This window comes from Pezoporus wallicus, unplaced genomic scaffold (genome assembly GCF_028554395.1).
Source record: "Pezoporus wallicus isolate ANWC-B61680 ecotype Strahan unplaced genomic scaffold, APGP_CSIRO_Pwel_v1 contig_9473, whole genome shotgun sequence".
In the NCBI taxonomy this organism is placed as follows: domain Eukaryota; kingdom Metazoa; phylum Chordata; class Aves; order Psittaciformes; family Psittacidae; genus Pezoporus; species Pezoporus wallicus.
Window position 1 is genome coordinate 97461 of NW_026635395.1, and position 17540 is coordinate 115000.

At 60.3% G+C, this 17540-nt stretch overlaps 1 protein-coding gene across 1 annotated transcript; it reads left to right on the forward strand.

Moving 5' to 3' along the window:
* The first annotated feature begins 2880 nt into the window (after nucleotides 1-2880).
* On the forward strand, nucleotides 2881-12829 carry PLEKHO1 (pleckstrin homology domain containing O1). Its single transcript, XM_057421863.1, has 6 exons — nucleotides 2881-2991; nucleotides 3737-3883; nucleotides 8929-9069; nucleotides 10029-10133; nucleotides 11474-11575; nucleotides 12025-12829. Exons 1-6 carry the CDS (start codon nucleotides 2962-2964, stop codon nucleotides 12787-12789), a joined length of 1290 nt encoding a protein of 429 aa, XP_057277846.1. The 5' UTR covers nucleotides 2881-2961; the 3' UTR covers nucleotides 12790-12829.
* The last annotated feature ends 4711 nt before the right edge of the window (nucleotides 12830-17540 follow it).

A 17540-nucleotide genomic window follows, 5' to 3' on the forward strand; every position in this document is an offset into this window, starting at 1 on the left:
AGAGGCGCCTCGTGGTCGGACTTTCAGCCCCTAAATCCCTGGATAAAGCCCCCAGCACAGCCCTGGACTCGGAGTTCATCTGGGAAGCACCAGTGGTGCGGGGCCCTGGTGACTGCAGACGGGACGGGAAGCACAGGGCAGTTATTCCAGCGTTATTCCATGAACCGGAACATTCCATCATGCAGCGAGAGCCTGCGAAGGGCACCGGGAGCAACGTGTGCTGCTGTGACTGTGCCCCAGCTCTGGGGCACCTGCGTGGAGGCAGCACGGGAGCATCCGGACACCGCTGAGCTCCATTGGAACTGCGACTGATCCCAAAGCCGTCGCCATCGCCATGCTGGAAAAGGGGAACCGAGGCACAGGCGTCAGCGCGGGGCGACCCTCGGAGCCGTTCCTCCTCCCTCCCTTTCCACAGGGAATGCCCCCCCCTCCCTTTGCACAGTGCTTTGGTTTGTCCCACCGAGCACGGGGGCACAAAACCCTCCCAGCCGCAGTTCCCGCTGCCGGGAAGTTCGGTGGTGACCTGGCACATGGAGCAGGGACATGGAGCAGGGACATGGAGCAGGGACATGGAGCAGGGACATGGACAGGGACATGGAGCAGGGACATGAGCAGGGACATGGGCAGGGACATGGAGCAGGGACATGGAGCAGGGACATGGAGCAGGGACATGGAGCAGGGACATGGGCAGGGACATGGGCAGGGACATGGAGCAGGGACATGGACAGGGACATGGAGCAGGGACATGGGCAGGGACATGAGCAGGGACATGGAGCAGGGACATGGAGCAGGGACATGGAGCAGGGACATGGAGCAGGGACATGGGCAGGGACATGAGCAGGGACATGGAGCAGGGACATGGGCAGGGACATGGAGCAGGGACATGGAGCAGGGACATGGAGCAGGGACATGGGCAGGGACATGGAGCAGGGACATGGAGCAGGGACATGGAGCAGGGACATGGGCAGGGACATGAGCAGGGACATGGAGCAGGGACATGGGCAGGGACATGGGCAGGGACATGGAGCAGAGACATGGAGCAGGGACATGGAGCAGGGATATGGGCAGGGACATGGAGCAGGGACATGGGCAGGGACATGGGCAGGGACATGGAGCAGAGACATGGAGCAGGGACATGGAGCAGGGACATGGAGCAGGGACATGGGCAGGGACATGGAGCAGGGACATGGAGCAGGGACATGGGCAGGGACATGGAGCAGGGACATGGAGCAGGGACATGGAGCAGGGATATGGAGCAGGGACATGGAGCAGCGACATGGAGCAGAGACATGGAGCAGGGACATGGAGCAGGGACATGGAGCAGGGCACCCATGGGTCATGGATCAGGGCACCCATGGGACACCCATGGATCACAGCTCAGGGCACCCATGGGACGGCCATGGATCACAGTGCAGGGCACCCACTGGACACCCATGGGTCTCAGCTCAGGGCACCCATAGGGCACCCATGGGTCTCAGCTCAGGGCACCCATAGGGCACCCATGGATCACAGTGCAGGGCACCCACTGGACATCCCTGGATCATGGCTCAGGGCACCCATAGGGCACCCATGGGTCACGGCTCAGGACACCCATAGGACACCCATGGGTCACGGCTCAGGACACCCATAGGACACCCATGGGTCACAGCTCAGGGCACCCATAGGACACCCATGGGTCACAGCTGAGGGCACCCATAGGACACCCATGGATCACGGCTCAGGGCACCCATAGGACACCCATGGGTCACAGCTCAGGGCACCCATAGGGCACCCATGGGTCTCAGCTCAGGGCACCCATAGGGCACCCATAGGGCACCCATGGGTCTCAGCTCAGAACACTCATGGGTCTCAGCTCAGGACACACATGGGGCACCCATGGGTCACGGCTCAGGGCACCCATAGGACACCCATGGGTCTCAGCTCAGGGCACCCATAGGGCACCCATGGATCACAGCTCAGGGCACCCATAGGACACCCATGAGTCACGGCTCAGGGCACCTATAGGACACCCATGGGTCTCAGCTCAGGGCACCCATAGGGCACCCATGGATCACAGCTCAGGGCACCCATAGGGCACCCATGGATCACAGCTCAGGGCACCCATAGGACACCCATGGATCACAGCTCAGGGCACCCATAGGACACCCATGGATCACAGCTCAGGGCACCCATAGGGCACCCATGGGTCACAGCTCAGGGCACCCATAGGACACCCATGGATCACAGATCAGGGCACCCATAGGACACCCATGGATCACGGCTCAGGGCACCCATAGGGCACCCATGGGTCACGGCTCAGGGCACCCATAGGACACCCATGGGTCACAGCTCAGGGCACCCATAGGACACCCATGGATCACGGCTCAGGGCACCCATAGGACACCCATGGTTCACAGCTCAGGGCACCCACAGGACACCCATGGGTCTCAGCTCAGGGCACCCATAGGGCACCCATGGATCACAGCTCAGGGCACCCATAGGACACCCATGGATCACAGCTCAGGGCACCCATAGGACACCCATGGTTCACAGCTCAGGGCACCCACAGGACACCCATGGGTCTCAGCTCAGGGCCCCGTGCAGGCTCTCTCGGCGCGGCCCCGCTGCCCGCTCGGCGCAGACAAAGGCGCAGCCGGGCCCGGGGCGCTGCGCTGGCCCCGCGCGGTGCAGCCCAGACGTCACCGGCGCAGGGCTATAGATGGAGCTCGGGAGCCCCGGGCCGCGCAGTGCGAGCCCGGCGGAGCTGCGCGATGGTGGCGCTGGGGGTGCCGGGGGGGGGATGCTCGGGCTCCATGGCTGAGGACGCGCTGGGGACCCGGGCGCCCCTGCCTGTACCCGGAGAGCTGCTGTAACCCCGCTGCGGACACCCAGGCCTTGCCCTCCGCGCTGCCCAGCCAAGGGGAGGCCCCTGTCCGCATCCCCCGCCCCGCTCCATCGCCCTCCAGTGCGGAGCACCGAGGAATGATGAAGAAAACCAACCCTGCCAAAAGGGTGAGTCCATGGGGATGCGCTGGGGGAGGCTCGGGGGGGGGGGGGGCTGTGGTTCCCTTTGCCTCTGCTCCCTTTGCCTTGCGACACCCCCCCCCCCCCCTCCCCGGACCCCAACCAGATGGAAACAAACCCAAAGGCAGCCCCCGGTCTCCAGGGCCTCTCCTTCCTCCTGGATCCAGCGGCAGATGCTGTTTGCTGGGCGGTGCGGAGCAGTTTCCCTTTCGGATCGCATCTCCGGGTGCCTGCTCCGCGCCGTGGGTCCGTGTGCGCTGTGCCCACGGACCTCGGCCCCGCTCGTGGAGAGCCCCCAGGCACAAGCCCCACGGATCCCACCTCCAGCATGAACCGTGCCTATAAAAGGCTCAAAGCTGCATTTTTCCCTGCAGTAACCCCCAAAGAGCCCGTTGGAATTCTCCTCCTCTTCCTCTTTCCACGGGCGAAGGCACCGTGGATGAGCTGGATCCAGCACAACGGCCTTATATAAGGCACGGAGGGAAACCCTGCCTTGTCCTCCCCGTATCCCTGTTGTCGCTCCATGTCTGCGGCAGGAAAAGCCCACGGCGAGAGGATGCAGCCGAGGCCCCGGCTCCCACTTTGGGTGCAGAGAAGGGGCCGGAGGGAGCCGAGGCCGAAGTTGGGCTTGGGGGGATGGGGGGGGGGGTGGCGGGAGGGGGGGGGGGGCAGGGGGTGAAGGCAGGGATGTGACCGCTCTCCCCCCGTTCCCTCCCGTGCGTCTCCGTGGCAGGGGCAGCAGGATGGGACCCAGCCGCCCGCGCCGCCGGAGAAGGTCGGGTGGGTGCGGAAATACTGCGGGAAAGGCATCTTCCGGGAGCTGTGGAAGCCCCGGTACGCGGTGCTGAAGGGGGACCAGCTCCACATCTCGGACAAGGAGGTAGGCTCGGCCCCGCGCTCCCCCCCCGGCACCGGCCTTCTGCGTACGCAAAGCGGCCCCAGCGCCAGGCGGGATGCGGGAGGTGTCCGGGGGGGGGGTCCCCGGGTTGCCCTGGCAGCCCTGCCCCGGGGACGCGCTCCCGCATGGGAGGATTCCCTTAGGAAGGGTTCAAGCCTCGTCCTTCCTCCGTGGAAGCGGCAGCTCCCGTCTGTGCCTGTCCTCCGGCGTTAAGTTCCCAGCCGCCGCTCTGCTCCGTTAGGGAAGAGCTGTCGCCTCCCGGCTGGAATCGGGGCATTCAGGGGTCCCTTATCTTGTGATTCCCCCTCCCCGGGGCCTCTGGGGGGACATTTAACGATGGATTCAACACCTTGTTGAAGAACGTTCCCCCTTCTCCTCCCCCTCCGCGCTCCGGCCAGGACCGGGATTTAACGCGCTGCTCCCATTAGCCCTAATTGGATGTGAGCGTCGGGCTGAGCTGCCGGCTGGGATCCATCCGGCTGTCCCTGCCTGGAGGAATCCAGCAGGAAGGAATCCCCCCGGCAGCAGCGTTCCTCCCTCCCATCCATCTCCCTGTGGAACTCATCGCTAGCGCCAGGAGAGGCACAGGGGCAGACCGGAGCCAGGACAGGGAAAAGGAGCAGGGGGGGTTCCCCCTGGAAGCGGGGGTGATTCCCGGTTGTCCGGATGTTACCAGTTTAGGATGTGGAGGGATAACAGGACCCAGAGCGTGCTTTGATTCAGAGGCTCAGTGAATCCCGGGACGTGGCAAAGCGCAGCTGGGGCAGGGGCTGGGAGAGCACAGCCTAAAGCAGACTGAGCGCCCCTGTGCTTAGCTGGGTGCTGGCCTTCCACAGCTCATTCCCGTTCCCCTCTTGGGTGCTCCAGAACCGGAGGCACACACAGGTGTAGGGAATAAACGTTGTCTGCAGGCTGGGAATGCTCGGGAAGGCTTAGAGGCAGAAACGGGTTTGGAGCTGGTGCTGGTGGAGCCAGGAGCTGGAACAGAAGCTCCCATGAGCAAGGCCAGGTGATGGAGGTGGAGTGAGATGATCTGAAGGTCCTTTCCCACCCAAGTCATTCCATGATGCTGTGATAAGGAGCTGCCTGCTTGGAGCAGCCTGTGTGGAACTGCTGGGAAGGGACAGGGAATCAGCTGGGGCAGGTAATGGTGAAGTCAGCGCAGGCTGGGCAGATCTCAGCAGGATGCTTCAGGGATGCTTCAGGAAGGTGCAGCGTCGGGATGGGTCTGGATGGTGCCCAATGGAGCTGAGATCCACCCCTGGGCTGGCAGGAGGTTGCGTGGGGAGGACTCAGCCCCACACACAGGAACCCCTCAGGGTCCCTGTCCCCTGGCACCTGTGGGCAGGGGCAGGATCCATGTGGGTGAATGGAGGGAGAAAGCGAAGGCAGAACAAGGCTCTGGGGCTGTCAGCACCGGAGGATCCTCCGGGACCCTCCATCTGCATCCCAGACTTGTGCCATGTGGCACAAAGCACCCCCCAGCAGCCTCCCTTTGATGGGAAGTACCCTGGGTCTTGTCTGGGGAAGCAAGAGCGTTTCCCAAGCTCCTGCCCAGCCGCAGTCACCAGCTGGAACGGTGCCGGTTCCATCGGGATGTGCCGGCACTGCTGACTGGGCGCTGACGGCTCCCTCTGGTACCCCAAGAGTTTGAACCCTGGAGAACCAACTGACAGCAAGAGCTTGGCTAAGGAGCGGGAGAGGCTGTGGAGTTCCCACAGGAACCAGCACCAGGGAAGATGCTCAGGCCCTGAGGGGGCTGCAGGAAAGCTGGAGAGGGGCTTGGGACAAGGGATGCAGGGACAGGACAAGGGGAATGGCTTTAACCTGCCCGAGGGGAGACTGAGATGAGCTCTCAGGCAGAAGCTCTTCCCTGTGAGGGTGCTGAGGCGCTGGCACAGGGTGCCCAGAGAAGCTGTGGCTGCCCCATCCCTGGCAGTGCTCAAGGCCAGGTTGGACACAGGGCTTGGAGCATCCTGCTCCAGTGGAAGGGGTCCCTGCCATGGCTTTGGATGAGCTTCCAGCTCGCCTCATCCCCTCCCAGGCTGGGATCCCTCGGTTCCACAAGGGAGGTCTCCGTGTCCATCCCTGCCGCGCTCTGAGCCCGCGCTTGGGTTCGCTCCATGGGGCCTGCGGCTGTCGATGGGGGGGAACCCCAAATTCCTCTGCAGCACCACGAGCCCCCTCCTGCCCCGCTCTGGCAGCGCCGTGGTGCCGGGGCCGCCGTGGTGGCAGAGGGGACCTCTGCGAGGGGCTCCGGTGCTGGGCACACGCGGCCGGGAACGCGCGTGTGGGCGCCTGCTCCAAGGCAGAGGGGGTTTAGCAGCACTGGTGGTGGGCAGTGCTCACCTGCCTAAGGAACGGGGCGCCAAGGAAGGGGAATTGTCCGTGCACCCTGCGGAATCCCCTGGGAGTGGGGCAGGCAGTGATGCTGCAGGGGAAGTGCTCGGAGCCGAGCTCCAGTCTGGAACGGGGATGGGATTCCAAGAGGCAGCTCCCAGAGTGCCAATATCCCATCAATACCCACACTGATTCCTGCTGGTTACCAGCCAAAGCAAAGCATCCAGGGCAGGAAGGCCCAGACAAGCTGTGCTGGAGCACAGGGAAACCTCCTCAGGATCCTGTTGCATTCCCGATCTCCTCCAGGCCCGGTCCCTCCCTCCTGCAAGTTTCTGGTCATTGTTCCCTGGTTTCTCTTTGTTCCTGCTTTGCACTTGGGAACCGCGGGCACAGACACAGCCGGGTCCTCGCTTCCCTTTAGGAAGCCCAGGGCTGGGCAGCAGCAGCAGGATCGGGCCCCGGGATGAGGAGCTGGGAAGGAGGAAACGCTCCCTGAAGCCTCTTCTTGTTCACTGCCAACAGCGGCGGCTCAGTTGGCACAAGAGCACTGAAGGGCTCCCACTCCTCGTGTGTGCGGCGCCGGCAGCCACTGCTGTGCTCTGCATGAGGGGCTCCGTGTGTGTCTGGAGCCCACATCCATGGCCCAGGCGTGCCCTGGGCTGCTCTGTGTGCTCATGGATGTGGTACGGAGGTGATGCCCCTGCTGGGGGCAGCCGGGAGAAGAGAAGGCTCCTGAAGGGGAGACCTGAGAGCAGCTCCAGTGCCTGAAGGGGCTGCAGGAAAGCTGGAGAGGGGCTTGGGACAAGGGATGCAGGGACAGGCCAAGGGGAATGGCTTTAACCTGGTAAGAGAGGGGAGACTGAGCTGAGCTCTTAGGCAGAAGCTCTCCCTGTGCAGTGATCAGGCCAGGGCTCTGTTCCTCAGTCACCAACCTGAGCTCCTGCTGTCCTTGGAGCTGTTTGGAGGGGTTTGGCCCGAGCAGCTCCCCCTGCGATGGGAAACGCTGGAAGCGGATGGGGAAGGGGCAGGAATCAGACGACACCGAGCGTGACGCATCCCTGGGGTGCCCCGGAGGTCCCAGCGTGGCTCGGGGGGAAGCAGGAACCTGCAGACTCAGTCAAGCGAATGTGGGGACAGCATCTGCAGCGTGGTCCCCTCCGCACAGAGGAAGTTTCGCTTCCTCAGGCTGAGCACTTCCACCACAGCGAGGGACAGATTTCGGCAGAGCTCTGCTGAAATCCCGCTGGAATGAGGCAGGGATCCGGGGGGGGGGGGGGGGGGGGGTGTGCGGCACCGGCTCCGGAAGGGCAGGAAGCAGATGGAGCTGGGGCAGAGCCCAGTTTAATGTCCTGGCATTGCAGAGGGGTTTGGGATGGAGGAAACGGAGCTTGGGCAGCACAAGGAGGTGCAAGGCTGGACAGAAATGTGATAACCCAGGGAGGGGAGGTACCCGAGGACCATGGTTCGTGATCCGATGGGACAGCATCACCGCATCCCACAGCACCGGGAGCGCTGCTGTGCGTGGCTCCTGCTGGGATGTGAGGAACGCAGCTCCTCTCCTGGCGCTGCAGCTGTGGCACAGCCCAGCAGAGCACCGAGAGCCCCGGGGCTCACCTGCCTGCAACCTGGCTCAGGTTTAGGTGGTGGGGACACTTTGGGATCCATCCCCGTGCCTGTTTCCCTTCCATGGGGAGGACGCAGAGATGGACATCAGCTGGGAGGGCCACTTCCATACCTGAACAGAAGGCGGCTCCTGGGCCTTCAGGAATAGCTGTGAGGTGGCTGCTTCCCGGTTCTTGGAGGCAGAGAGGGGGGATAGGAGACAAAAGGATGGAGCGGGACCTGCAGTGCCTGTGCGAGTCCAGCTGCTCAGCTTCCCTGGGCCTCAAAAGCTGGTCACAGCACCTAACCAGCATCTGTGTTTAAATCCTGTTGAAAAACTCCTGGGGAATTCCTACAGGCCCTGGGGTATCCATCCTTGCACCTTCCTGAAGCATCCCTTGAAGCCTTCCATGAATGGGACCAAAGCACCGCCGTGATGTGGGCGATCCCTGGGGAATTGTGCCCGGAGCCCCTTGGCGAAGGGAGCGCAGCACGGGGCAGGGATGTGCTGGCTCTGCTTCACCCCCTGCCCCAGCTGTGAGCACAGGCTGCAGCGATGGCACCACGTGAAGCAGAGCAATGCTGAGCTTCACCCTCGAGGCTCCTGTTGAGCTGCTCCAGAGGAGCTGCCAGCACTGATGTGGAGGCTCCTTTGGGCAGCAGATCCAAGCCCCCGTCCTCCCAGCATCCTGGTACCCAGGGTCCTCGCTTGCTGCTGGGGGGAGTTCCTGCTTGTTCTGAGGGTCCACAAGCATCAGTGCTGCGTTTGATCCCTCCTCCTTGCCCCGGTAACTTTGGGGGTGGGAAAGGCAGTGAAATCCCAAAGGAACCTGCAGCAAACCTGGGAGACCGGGATGTCCCAGTTATCCGAATTATGCCCCCTCATTCCAGCAGGTTCAGAGCTGCCACGGTGCAAATCTGCTCTGCATCCCCCCAAAGCCATGAGTGGCACCCCCCAGTAACGGTGCCATTGCTGCATCAGTGTCCTCAGCACCAGGTCTGGGTGCCCGGGTAACACCCGGGAGGCACCAGCACCCATCCTGCACCAGCTGCAGGGTTCTCATGGTGCCTTTGCTGTTTTGCAGGTGAAGGACGAAAAGACCATGCAGGAAGTGTTCGACCTGAGCGATTATGAGAAGTGTGAAGAGCTCAGGAAGTCCAAAAGCAGAAGCAAGAAGAACCACAGCAAGTTCACCCTCGCCCACTGCAGGCAGCCCGGCAACACGGTGCGTGCTGCTCCCAGCCCCACCAGGATGCTCTCGGTGCAGGCCAAGCTGCTCCCAGGTTACCTGCTCCCAGCAGGGCTCCCAGCACGAGGAAGAGGGGGATGGAGCAGCAGGGTTTGTGCTGGGACAGCCCCTGGGGCTCTGGAGCCCCTTCCCTGGGAGCATTCCAGCTTTGGGAAAGGAAAGGTGCTGGAACATGGGCCAGGAGCAAGGGCAAAGCAATTTCCCTGCGGAAGCAGGCAGCTGTGGTTTAGCTGAGTGTGCTCCTCTGTTCTTCCATCAGGGATGCTGATGGGCCCGGGCTTTGCTGCCTGGATTTGGCATGGGAATTGATCCCATCCCCAAATCCCATCCCAACTGATCCTCTCCCAGAGGAAAGCTCCGGAACACTGCTACCCCGGAACAGGGCTTCCCGTGGGCTGCGGCCCTCTGGAGCCAGCCTTTACACTGCTCCGGCCCTAAGGATCCTGGATGGGGCTCTGAGCAAGCTGCCCCCGTGGAAGCTGTCCCTGCTCATCGCAGGGGTTGGAGCTGGAGGAGCTTTAAGGCCCCTTGCACCCTGTCCTGTCACTGCGTGACTTTAACTCCGGGTGCATCAGAGGATGGGAACCCACCCGTGGGCTCCTTCAGCAGCCCCCGGCCAAGCCGGAGGTGCCCCCGGCTCAGGCTCACGGGAGCAGCAGCTGCCCAGGGAAGCTGCTTCATGGTCTGATGGGGCCAAACCCCAGGCCCTGTGTGGGCAGGAAGGAGGAACTGCAGCCACGGGGGTGAACTGTGGTGCTGAGCTGGGTGCTGGAGGAGCCGTGCCCTGCTCTGCCCCGGAGCCCGCATGCGGGGCTCAGCTCTGCTCTGCACATCCCAGCGGGCCAGGTCCGTGCGGCTTTCCTGTGGGCAGGGACGGGGGAGAGCATCCCTGCAGCCTGAGGAGCCAGCGCTGAGCTCAGCTCCCTCTTTTGCAGGCCCCAAATCTGATCTTCCTGGCTGTGAGTCCCGAAGAGAAGGAATCCTGGATCAACGCCCTCAACTCTGCCATCACCCGGGCGAAAAACCGCATCCTGGACGAGGTGAGCAGGGCGCTGGGCTCCTGGACCCTGGACTTGGCTCAGCTCTGATCTGGGGTGAGGGCTTGGGGCTGCTGGAGCAGCTCCTCCCCTCTCCAGCTCCTATTGGAAAGGGGTGCAGAGCCATGGGGGTTTCTGCCCTCCGACGCAGCCCCGATGGGATGGGTTCGGGGATAGCTGGATCCTCCCTGCGCTGACTGCAGCTGCCCAGGCTCCCCCGGCCCCACTGCGATGCTTTCACTTTGGGATGGTGGCAATGGGCCTGCAATGGTTTCCCAGGGCTTTGGAGAGTCTTTTTCCCTCCCGTCCTCTGCTCGTGCTCGCCAAGAAGCTTTAAGCAGTGGCACCGAATGAAGGAATTGAGGGAAACCCAACATATCCCACAGAGCACCCTCATGGCACCACGTGGGCGTCCCACCTACCCAAGGCACAGGCTGGGGTGAAGAACAGGACCATGTGCATGCAGATCCTTCCCTACTGGTCAAGGATCAAGCCAGGAATGCTGAATCCTGCTTCCTCATCCCTGCGCGGCGCATGCGTTGCCGTCAGGACAAGGCTGGCGCTCCAAAAGGAGGGATGAGCAGAGAGGAGGCATCAGGGCTCTGTGGGACCACACCAGGAGGAGCTTGAGGTTTGCCTCAGGTCTGTGTCGCTCCCTGCGGTCCAGGAGGCCGCTGCCGGGATGCTGTTTGTCCTCCGGGATGCCACACAAAGGCCTGCAGTGAAGGAAAAGGCAGGTCCGAGCAGAGGAAAGGCTTTAGAGAAGGAGGCAGCTCAGAAACAGGGTGTGAAGTGCTCCCGGGAGAGACTGCACCCAAATCCTTACACATCCAACAGGTCAGGAATGGCTTCAGGAGGTCTGATCCCACCAAAGCACAGAGGGGAGGCAGCAGGGAAATGTTCCCGAGGCTCTTCTGAGCTTCCCCCACCCCATTCCCTGCAAACACGGGCATCCTTGTAAGCGCATGGACCAGTGAGGCCAGGGCCAGCGGTGGCCCCTGGGAGCAGTGTGGAGGATGCTGGCCCAGAAGGATGCGGGAGAGGTTCAGCCCCAGCACATGGCCTGGTCCCAGGGAAAGGGAATCCCACGGGAATAAATGAAATAAGGAATGGGATTTGGCTCCACAAAACCCTTCATACTCTGACAGGTGAATTCGAGGCCTCTCGGAGACCTCAGAGCAGCTCCAGTGGCTAAAGGGGCTACAGGAAGCCTGGAGAGGGGCTTTGGACACAGGGGCTGGATCTGGGTGGGCTTTGGGGTCCCTTCAAGCCAGCGCAGCGCGTGCCATAATGGAACAGGCACCAGGAGCGGCCCCGGGTGCTCCCGTCTTTGTCCCCCGCAGGTCACTGTGGAAGAGGACAGTTTCCTCGCCCACCCAACGCGGGACAGAGCCAAAATCCAGCATTCCCGACGCCCTCCGACGCGGGGACACCTCATGGCTGTGGTAGGTGCCCCCCATCCCCGGCACCTCCTTGGGTGGAATTCCCATTGCGGTTGTAGGGAAGCTCGACAGGAGCTGGGGCGTGAGCTCTGTCCTGAGCCCGCCGTTGTCCTAAGGGTCCTCGGGTGCTGCCCTCCGCTCCTGTGGAGCAGAGCCCCGGGCAGAGCCTTTCCCACCACTGGCACCCCATTTCCAACGAAACGCCCCTTCAGGCTCCCAATGGAGAGGAGCCGTCCAGCTCCGGTACAGCTCGAGATGGCTCCTCCGAGGCCATTCAGCTGGAACATAGCTGGGGCTCTGTCATAGCTTGTATTCCCAACAAGCTATTGCTCTGTCATAGATTGTATTCCCAATCCCACTTCGCGTCCCGGCGCAGGCGCCGCGCATCTTCGGCGTCGAGCCCCAATGCGCGCGTATCCCTGCGCCAAGCCCGCTCTTCCTCGCCCCTCCAGGCATCTACCTCAACCTCCGATGGGATGCTGACCCTCGACCTGATCCAGGAGGAGGACGCCTCTCCCGAGGACCACAGCTCCTGCGAAGGGAGCTTCCGCGTGGACCTGGACAAGTCGATGGCGCATCTCACTGCGGGCCGGCGCCGCTCCGGCTCCCAGGACACCACGGCGTGGGAGAAGGGCCGGACAGGGAGCCTGCCGCGGCGCGACGGGAGCGCGTGGGCCCGAGCGGGGCAGCGCGGCGAGGCCATCGACAAGGGCCCCGTGTACACCCCGCAGGTCCCCAAGAAGCTGTCGCTTTCCGAGAAGAACAAATGTGCCTCCATGGAAGAGATCCTGTCCCGGAGGGACTCTGCCTCCCAGCGGGCGCCGAGGAAGGGGCTGGAGGCTCCCTTTGGCCCCGCAGAGCCCGAGCAATTGTCCCGGCTGCAGGAATTGGTTGCACTGAAACTGGAAAAAACTCAGGAACTGCTGACGGAGGTGAAGGGCTACGGGGAAGGCAAGAGAAAGCCCAAGGATTCCGGCACCAGCACCACCACCACCACCACGTCCTCCTCTTCCTCCTCATCCTCCTCCAAGTCGGACTCTGACAGGATCCTGCAGGAATCGGAGAGGTTGCTGGGGGAGGCTTCGTCCACGTGGAGCCAGGCCAAGAGGGTGCTGCAGGAGATCAGGGAGCTGAGGGACCTGTACAAAGAGCTGGAGCTGCAGCAGTCGGACTCGCGGGGCAGACAGAGCTCACAGTACAGGAAGAGCATGATGTGAAGGCAAGCGCCGGGGGGAGGGAGGGGCAGGGGAGGCCCTTTGGTCCTTTGGTTTTTTAATTATTATTATTATTATTATTATTGACAGTGTTCCAAGAGTGACAAGGTGCCTGTTCCCCCCCAAAACCCCGCTTCTCAAAGCTTGACCCCTTCCTTCCCTCCACCGCATCCCCTGGTTGCAACCGTCCCGTGTTCCAATAAATTCACTGCCAGTTTCATACCTCCTTTCTCAAAGAGCACCCTTTGCACTGCAAGCCCCCGGCTCCTGCCGTGCCTGGAGGGCAGAAGCGGGTCCCTAGGGAATGGCCCTGCATGCCCGGAGCAGCGCTGGGGGCACGGATGCTCTTGTGCTGGTTGAGCCCTGGCTTCGCTGCTCTGACCCCTGAGCATTGCAGCTCCTTGACCAAGAGCCTTGCTCCCTCCCTGTGCTCCTGGAAGGAAGGGACCAAACCCAAGGTGCCCATCCCAGGAAACCCCCATCGGCCAGGAACAGTCTTGAAGATCCTGGAAGCTCTGGCCTGGCACAGGTCCCTCCTGTAACCTCCTGGGCTCGGCAGCTCTTGCTCTTGTGCATCCAACCTGCGTTCAGCCCAAGCCTGGCTCTCCCTTGATGCTTCCCAGACCCCCTTGCAATGGGACTTAGCAGCTCGATGTCTTCCTTTCCATGCAAACAGAGGATGAAAGCCTGGAATCTATGAGCTGGCCCATCCGGGTTCTTTGGGGGGTGTTTTCTGGCTTTTCCATGACCATTTCTTCTTTTGCCTTTGCTTTGAGGGGAAATGGAAACATCGGGGCTGTGCACAGGAGCCTGGAGTACTGCTGGTAGCTTGGGTTCTGTCCTGCATGCACAGGCTTGGTTTCTGCAACGGATAGTCCCTAAGAGCAGAATCAGGCCCATGGAGGTGAAAGCTGAGCCCCTAAGAGAGCTCAGGTACCTCCTCTGGCGATGCCAAGCACTTGGCGGCTCAGTTTTCAGGCCTGGAAGCAGAAAGACAAAGAAAGGAGGAGGTGAAGCCTCTCCCGGGTCTCAAAGCCCAACCTTTGCTCCTCGTTTTCTAACGAAAGGATCCCAATTCCCTTCCCTGCCCTGCAAACAGCCCAGGACAGCATTGACCCCTCTGGTCGCTGCTGGTGGGGCTGCTCCTGGTTGACCTCCCTCGGGTTGCTCGCTTGGGGCAGGTCTTCACTCCTCAGGCTCACGGTGCTGGTGTGGAAGCATTGCTGAGGGGGTCCGTTACCGCTGCTCCTCCCACTTTCCCCTTGGGATCACTTTTGGAATCATTACTGGTGCTTCCTGCAGATCTCCCACGTTACAAAGCTCAGATCTGGCCCTTGCCACAACCCATCACTTGTGTCCCTGCTCGGAAGCGGCAGCACCCTCGTCGCAGCGCTGCGTGTTGCAGGTTGGACCTGTCCCTTAGCCAGCAGTTTGCTTCCTTCCCTTTTGTTTTCCTTCCTTTGGCTAACACTTGAAGGATCCATTTGGATGCATCAGAGGAAAACCCATAACCCTTAAAAGGGAGTAAAAAAAGAGCCTCTCTGATAAAGCCCTTCAGCTCTTTGATGGGGAGAGCAAGAGAAACATGCAGATGGTTTCCAGATGTGGCACATCCAAGCCTGGAGGCTTGGAGAGCACTGGGTTGGGAGGGGTGTGGGTTATGGCTGCTTCATGGACTGGAGTCAGCAGGAAGCAGGGAAATCCTCCTGTTCCTCATCCAAGATGACCTTAAGCAGCACGGTGATAACGATGGAATCATAGAACCATGCAGTGGGTTGGGTTGAAGGCACCTTAGAGCTCCTCCAGTTCCAACCCCATCAGGCAAGCACAAGAGGGGATTTAGGACTGGTTTCCAAACAAGATCCCAGATCTGATCCATCTCCCTCCCTGCTCCCTATCTCAGCTGAATAGGATCTTGTGAGGATTTCCTATTTCCCAAATCGATTGGAAACGTTCCCTCTTGGAAAGCATCATCTGTGACAGAGCCCAGGGCAAAGGAATCGTTTAGGAAGGAAAAACCAGGAGTTCTCAGAGTAGAAAACGTCTATTTTTCACTTGGGAATATTTTTGTATTCTATAAAACGTCCATTTTTCCCTAAAACCCTCCTGAGAAAACATTTCCTCTTCCCAACTGCCCCCTTCCAGAAGCCTGATGCTGGTTTTTCCCCACAGGCGATTTTTACACTGCTCTCATTCAATCCCAAATTCACCCGGACTGGTGGAATTCTTCCGCAGGCAGATGCCCGGATCCAGCTGGGTCTGAGGAGCAGACTGGGAACACTTCAATCCGGGAGGCCCAGGGATGCACCAGAGCCAGCCTAGAGGCTTCTGCACCTGATGCGATGCTCCCATCATTCCTACATTAGGAGCCTCTGACCTGAGATGCTGCACAGATGGAAAGGATGGGAACCTCTCCCCTCCTCTCCCACCTGGAATTCTGCCCTCTTTGGATTCTCTTTTATTTGTCGTTTGGCATAGTTTTCCCCTCTGTCAATCCCACGGTTGGGATTAGAGACAAAAAGCCAGCGACGAGCCAGAGTGGCATGTGGATGCAAACATGCCACTCACATCGTGCTGCTGCTTCTTCCCTCCTTGAGCATGGGAATGAAGAGGAAGCGTGGCTGGGAATGCTGGAGGGGACCATTCCAGAGGGAGGGAGAGGTGGGTTGAGCCCGTTTCCTCCCACCCATTCCTTGACAGATCCCACTTAGAGACACTGTTTAGCCATAGAAGCAGGGGAGGAGGCACTGAACTTCATTCCCACCCTTCTTTTCTCAACTGAGCCACATTGGAAAGGACTGGGTAGAAACTTTGCTCTTTTTTTGCCTTTTTCCCCCCTAAAATCCCTACAAACTGCAATAATAAATGGATTCAGCCACACTTGCACTGATTCTCTGGAGTCTCTTAGCGGGGAGGGCGGCTGCATGGGAACCGCCTGCATCCCAGTGCACTACTGCCCCAGGGAATGGGGAGGAATTGGTGGTGCTGGGAGCAGCTTGGGAATGGCTTTGTGGTTTCCCTGGAACACTCCCCCCCCCCCCCCCCCCCCCCATCATCGAAATCCTTGGAATCCTTCCCAAAGGTTCCAAGGTTTCAAAGCCTCAAACACTCCTGGAAAAGCAGGATCCTTTTCAAAGGCGTCTTCCAGTGGGAATTGCTCTCAGCACCGGGCAGGGTTTTCCAGGAAGTGAATAAAGCAGCACGGAGAATGAAGAGTTGTCCCAACCCCGGGTCTCTCCGCACCAGGGTGAGGGGCAGAGTCCACTTGGAAGCTGAGAGCTTTTGGAATTTGCTTTCCTATCTCCTTGGTGCTTAAACCTTTCTCTTCCATCCCCTTCCCTCCTGCTGCTCATACCTGGGATGCTTCCCAGCCCAGCAAGGCCAAATGTGCCAGGGGAACAAGCAGCACCAGGTCACTTGTACGGGAGCACCTCCAGAATTCAAAGAGCAGGATCCCTTTGTGCTCCATGTGCGTGCAGGGAAGCTCCAAGCCTGTTTTCCAAGGCTCAGCATGGCCCCAGCTCTGCAGCACCCAAGAGCATCTGCAACAGGGAGCACCCATGGCTGGGGTCATGGAAGAGGAGAAGAGAAGGCTCCTTAAGGGGAGACCTCAGAGCAGCTCCAGTGCCTGAAGGGGCTGCAGGAAAGCTGGAGAGGGGCTTGGGACAAGGGATGCAGGGACAGGCCAAGGGGAATGGCTTTAACCTGCCAGAGGGGACTGAGGTGAGCTCTTCCCTGGCCATGTCCTCCCCTTGGGATAAATCAGGAATGGGTTCTGGATGAAGGGAACTGTTTGTATCGGAGCTGCAAGAGCCTGCAGTGAACAGCAGGCCCTGGGAAGGAGCCAGCAGTGGTTCCAGTCCATAAGCAAAGCATCACGGCATGGCTCGGGCTCATTTCAGCTCTTTGAAGGTGCTATTCCTGTGCTCCAGGTCAGATTTACAACCATCATACAAGTTCTTGGCGCTCAATTCTGATCAATTCTTTTCCTTTTTGATTTGTATTCCAGGTTCTCTTTTCCTCTTCTTAAAAAAGGGGGATTGGGATGGGGAGGAATGGAATGGGTTGTTCCTTTGGGTAAAACTATCTCCACTGATCTTCCTGTAAGTGAAACATTCCCTATGGACAGACCCAGGGCCACGGCTCAGTCTGCTCTTTGCTTTGATTCATTTTAAGGCTGTGATGAAAAGAACTTCCTAAATTGAAGGGAAACGGCGAAAACCCAACAAACCAAGAAGCTTTTCTTCCTGGTTGCTGCATAACTGGAACCGAGTGATGTCCCCAGGCCTTTTCCTTGCCGATGAACTGGATCACTCCACAAACTCTTTTGCCATGGAAGGGCTCTGCTCCCCATCCATGAGATGAACCCAGGCTGGGCAGATCCCGTGTTTCCTGCACCAAGCTCAGCTGGAAAGAGCTGAAGCAGCAGCTCCCTTCTTTCCCAAGGCTGGGTTGGGCCTCATGAGGAGCTTGGAAGAGCAGCAGCAGTAACTCAGAACCCAACCACCAGCCCCCTCTGTGAAGCAATGGGAACCACAAAGCCTCTGAGAAGAGCTTTCAAGAGTCAATGGGGAGTTCTTTGCCCCTGCTTTTGGGAATCTCTCCTCTTCTCACCCCATAAATCATTCAGCTTCCCAAAGGATCCGTTTCTGGCCATTGATTCTGGTCTTTACTTCCAAGATAATCTCAGCATCCCAGTACCAGCCTCAGGTCCCCTTCCTGTCCTTGTTCCTGCCTCTGATCACATCTCCCTA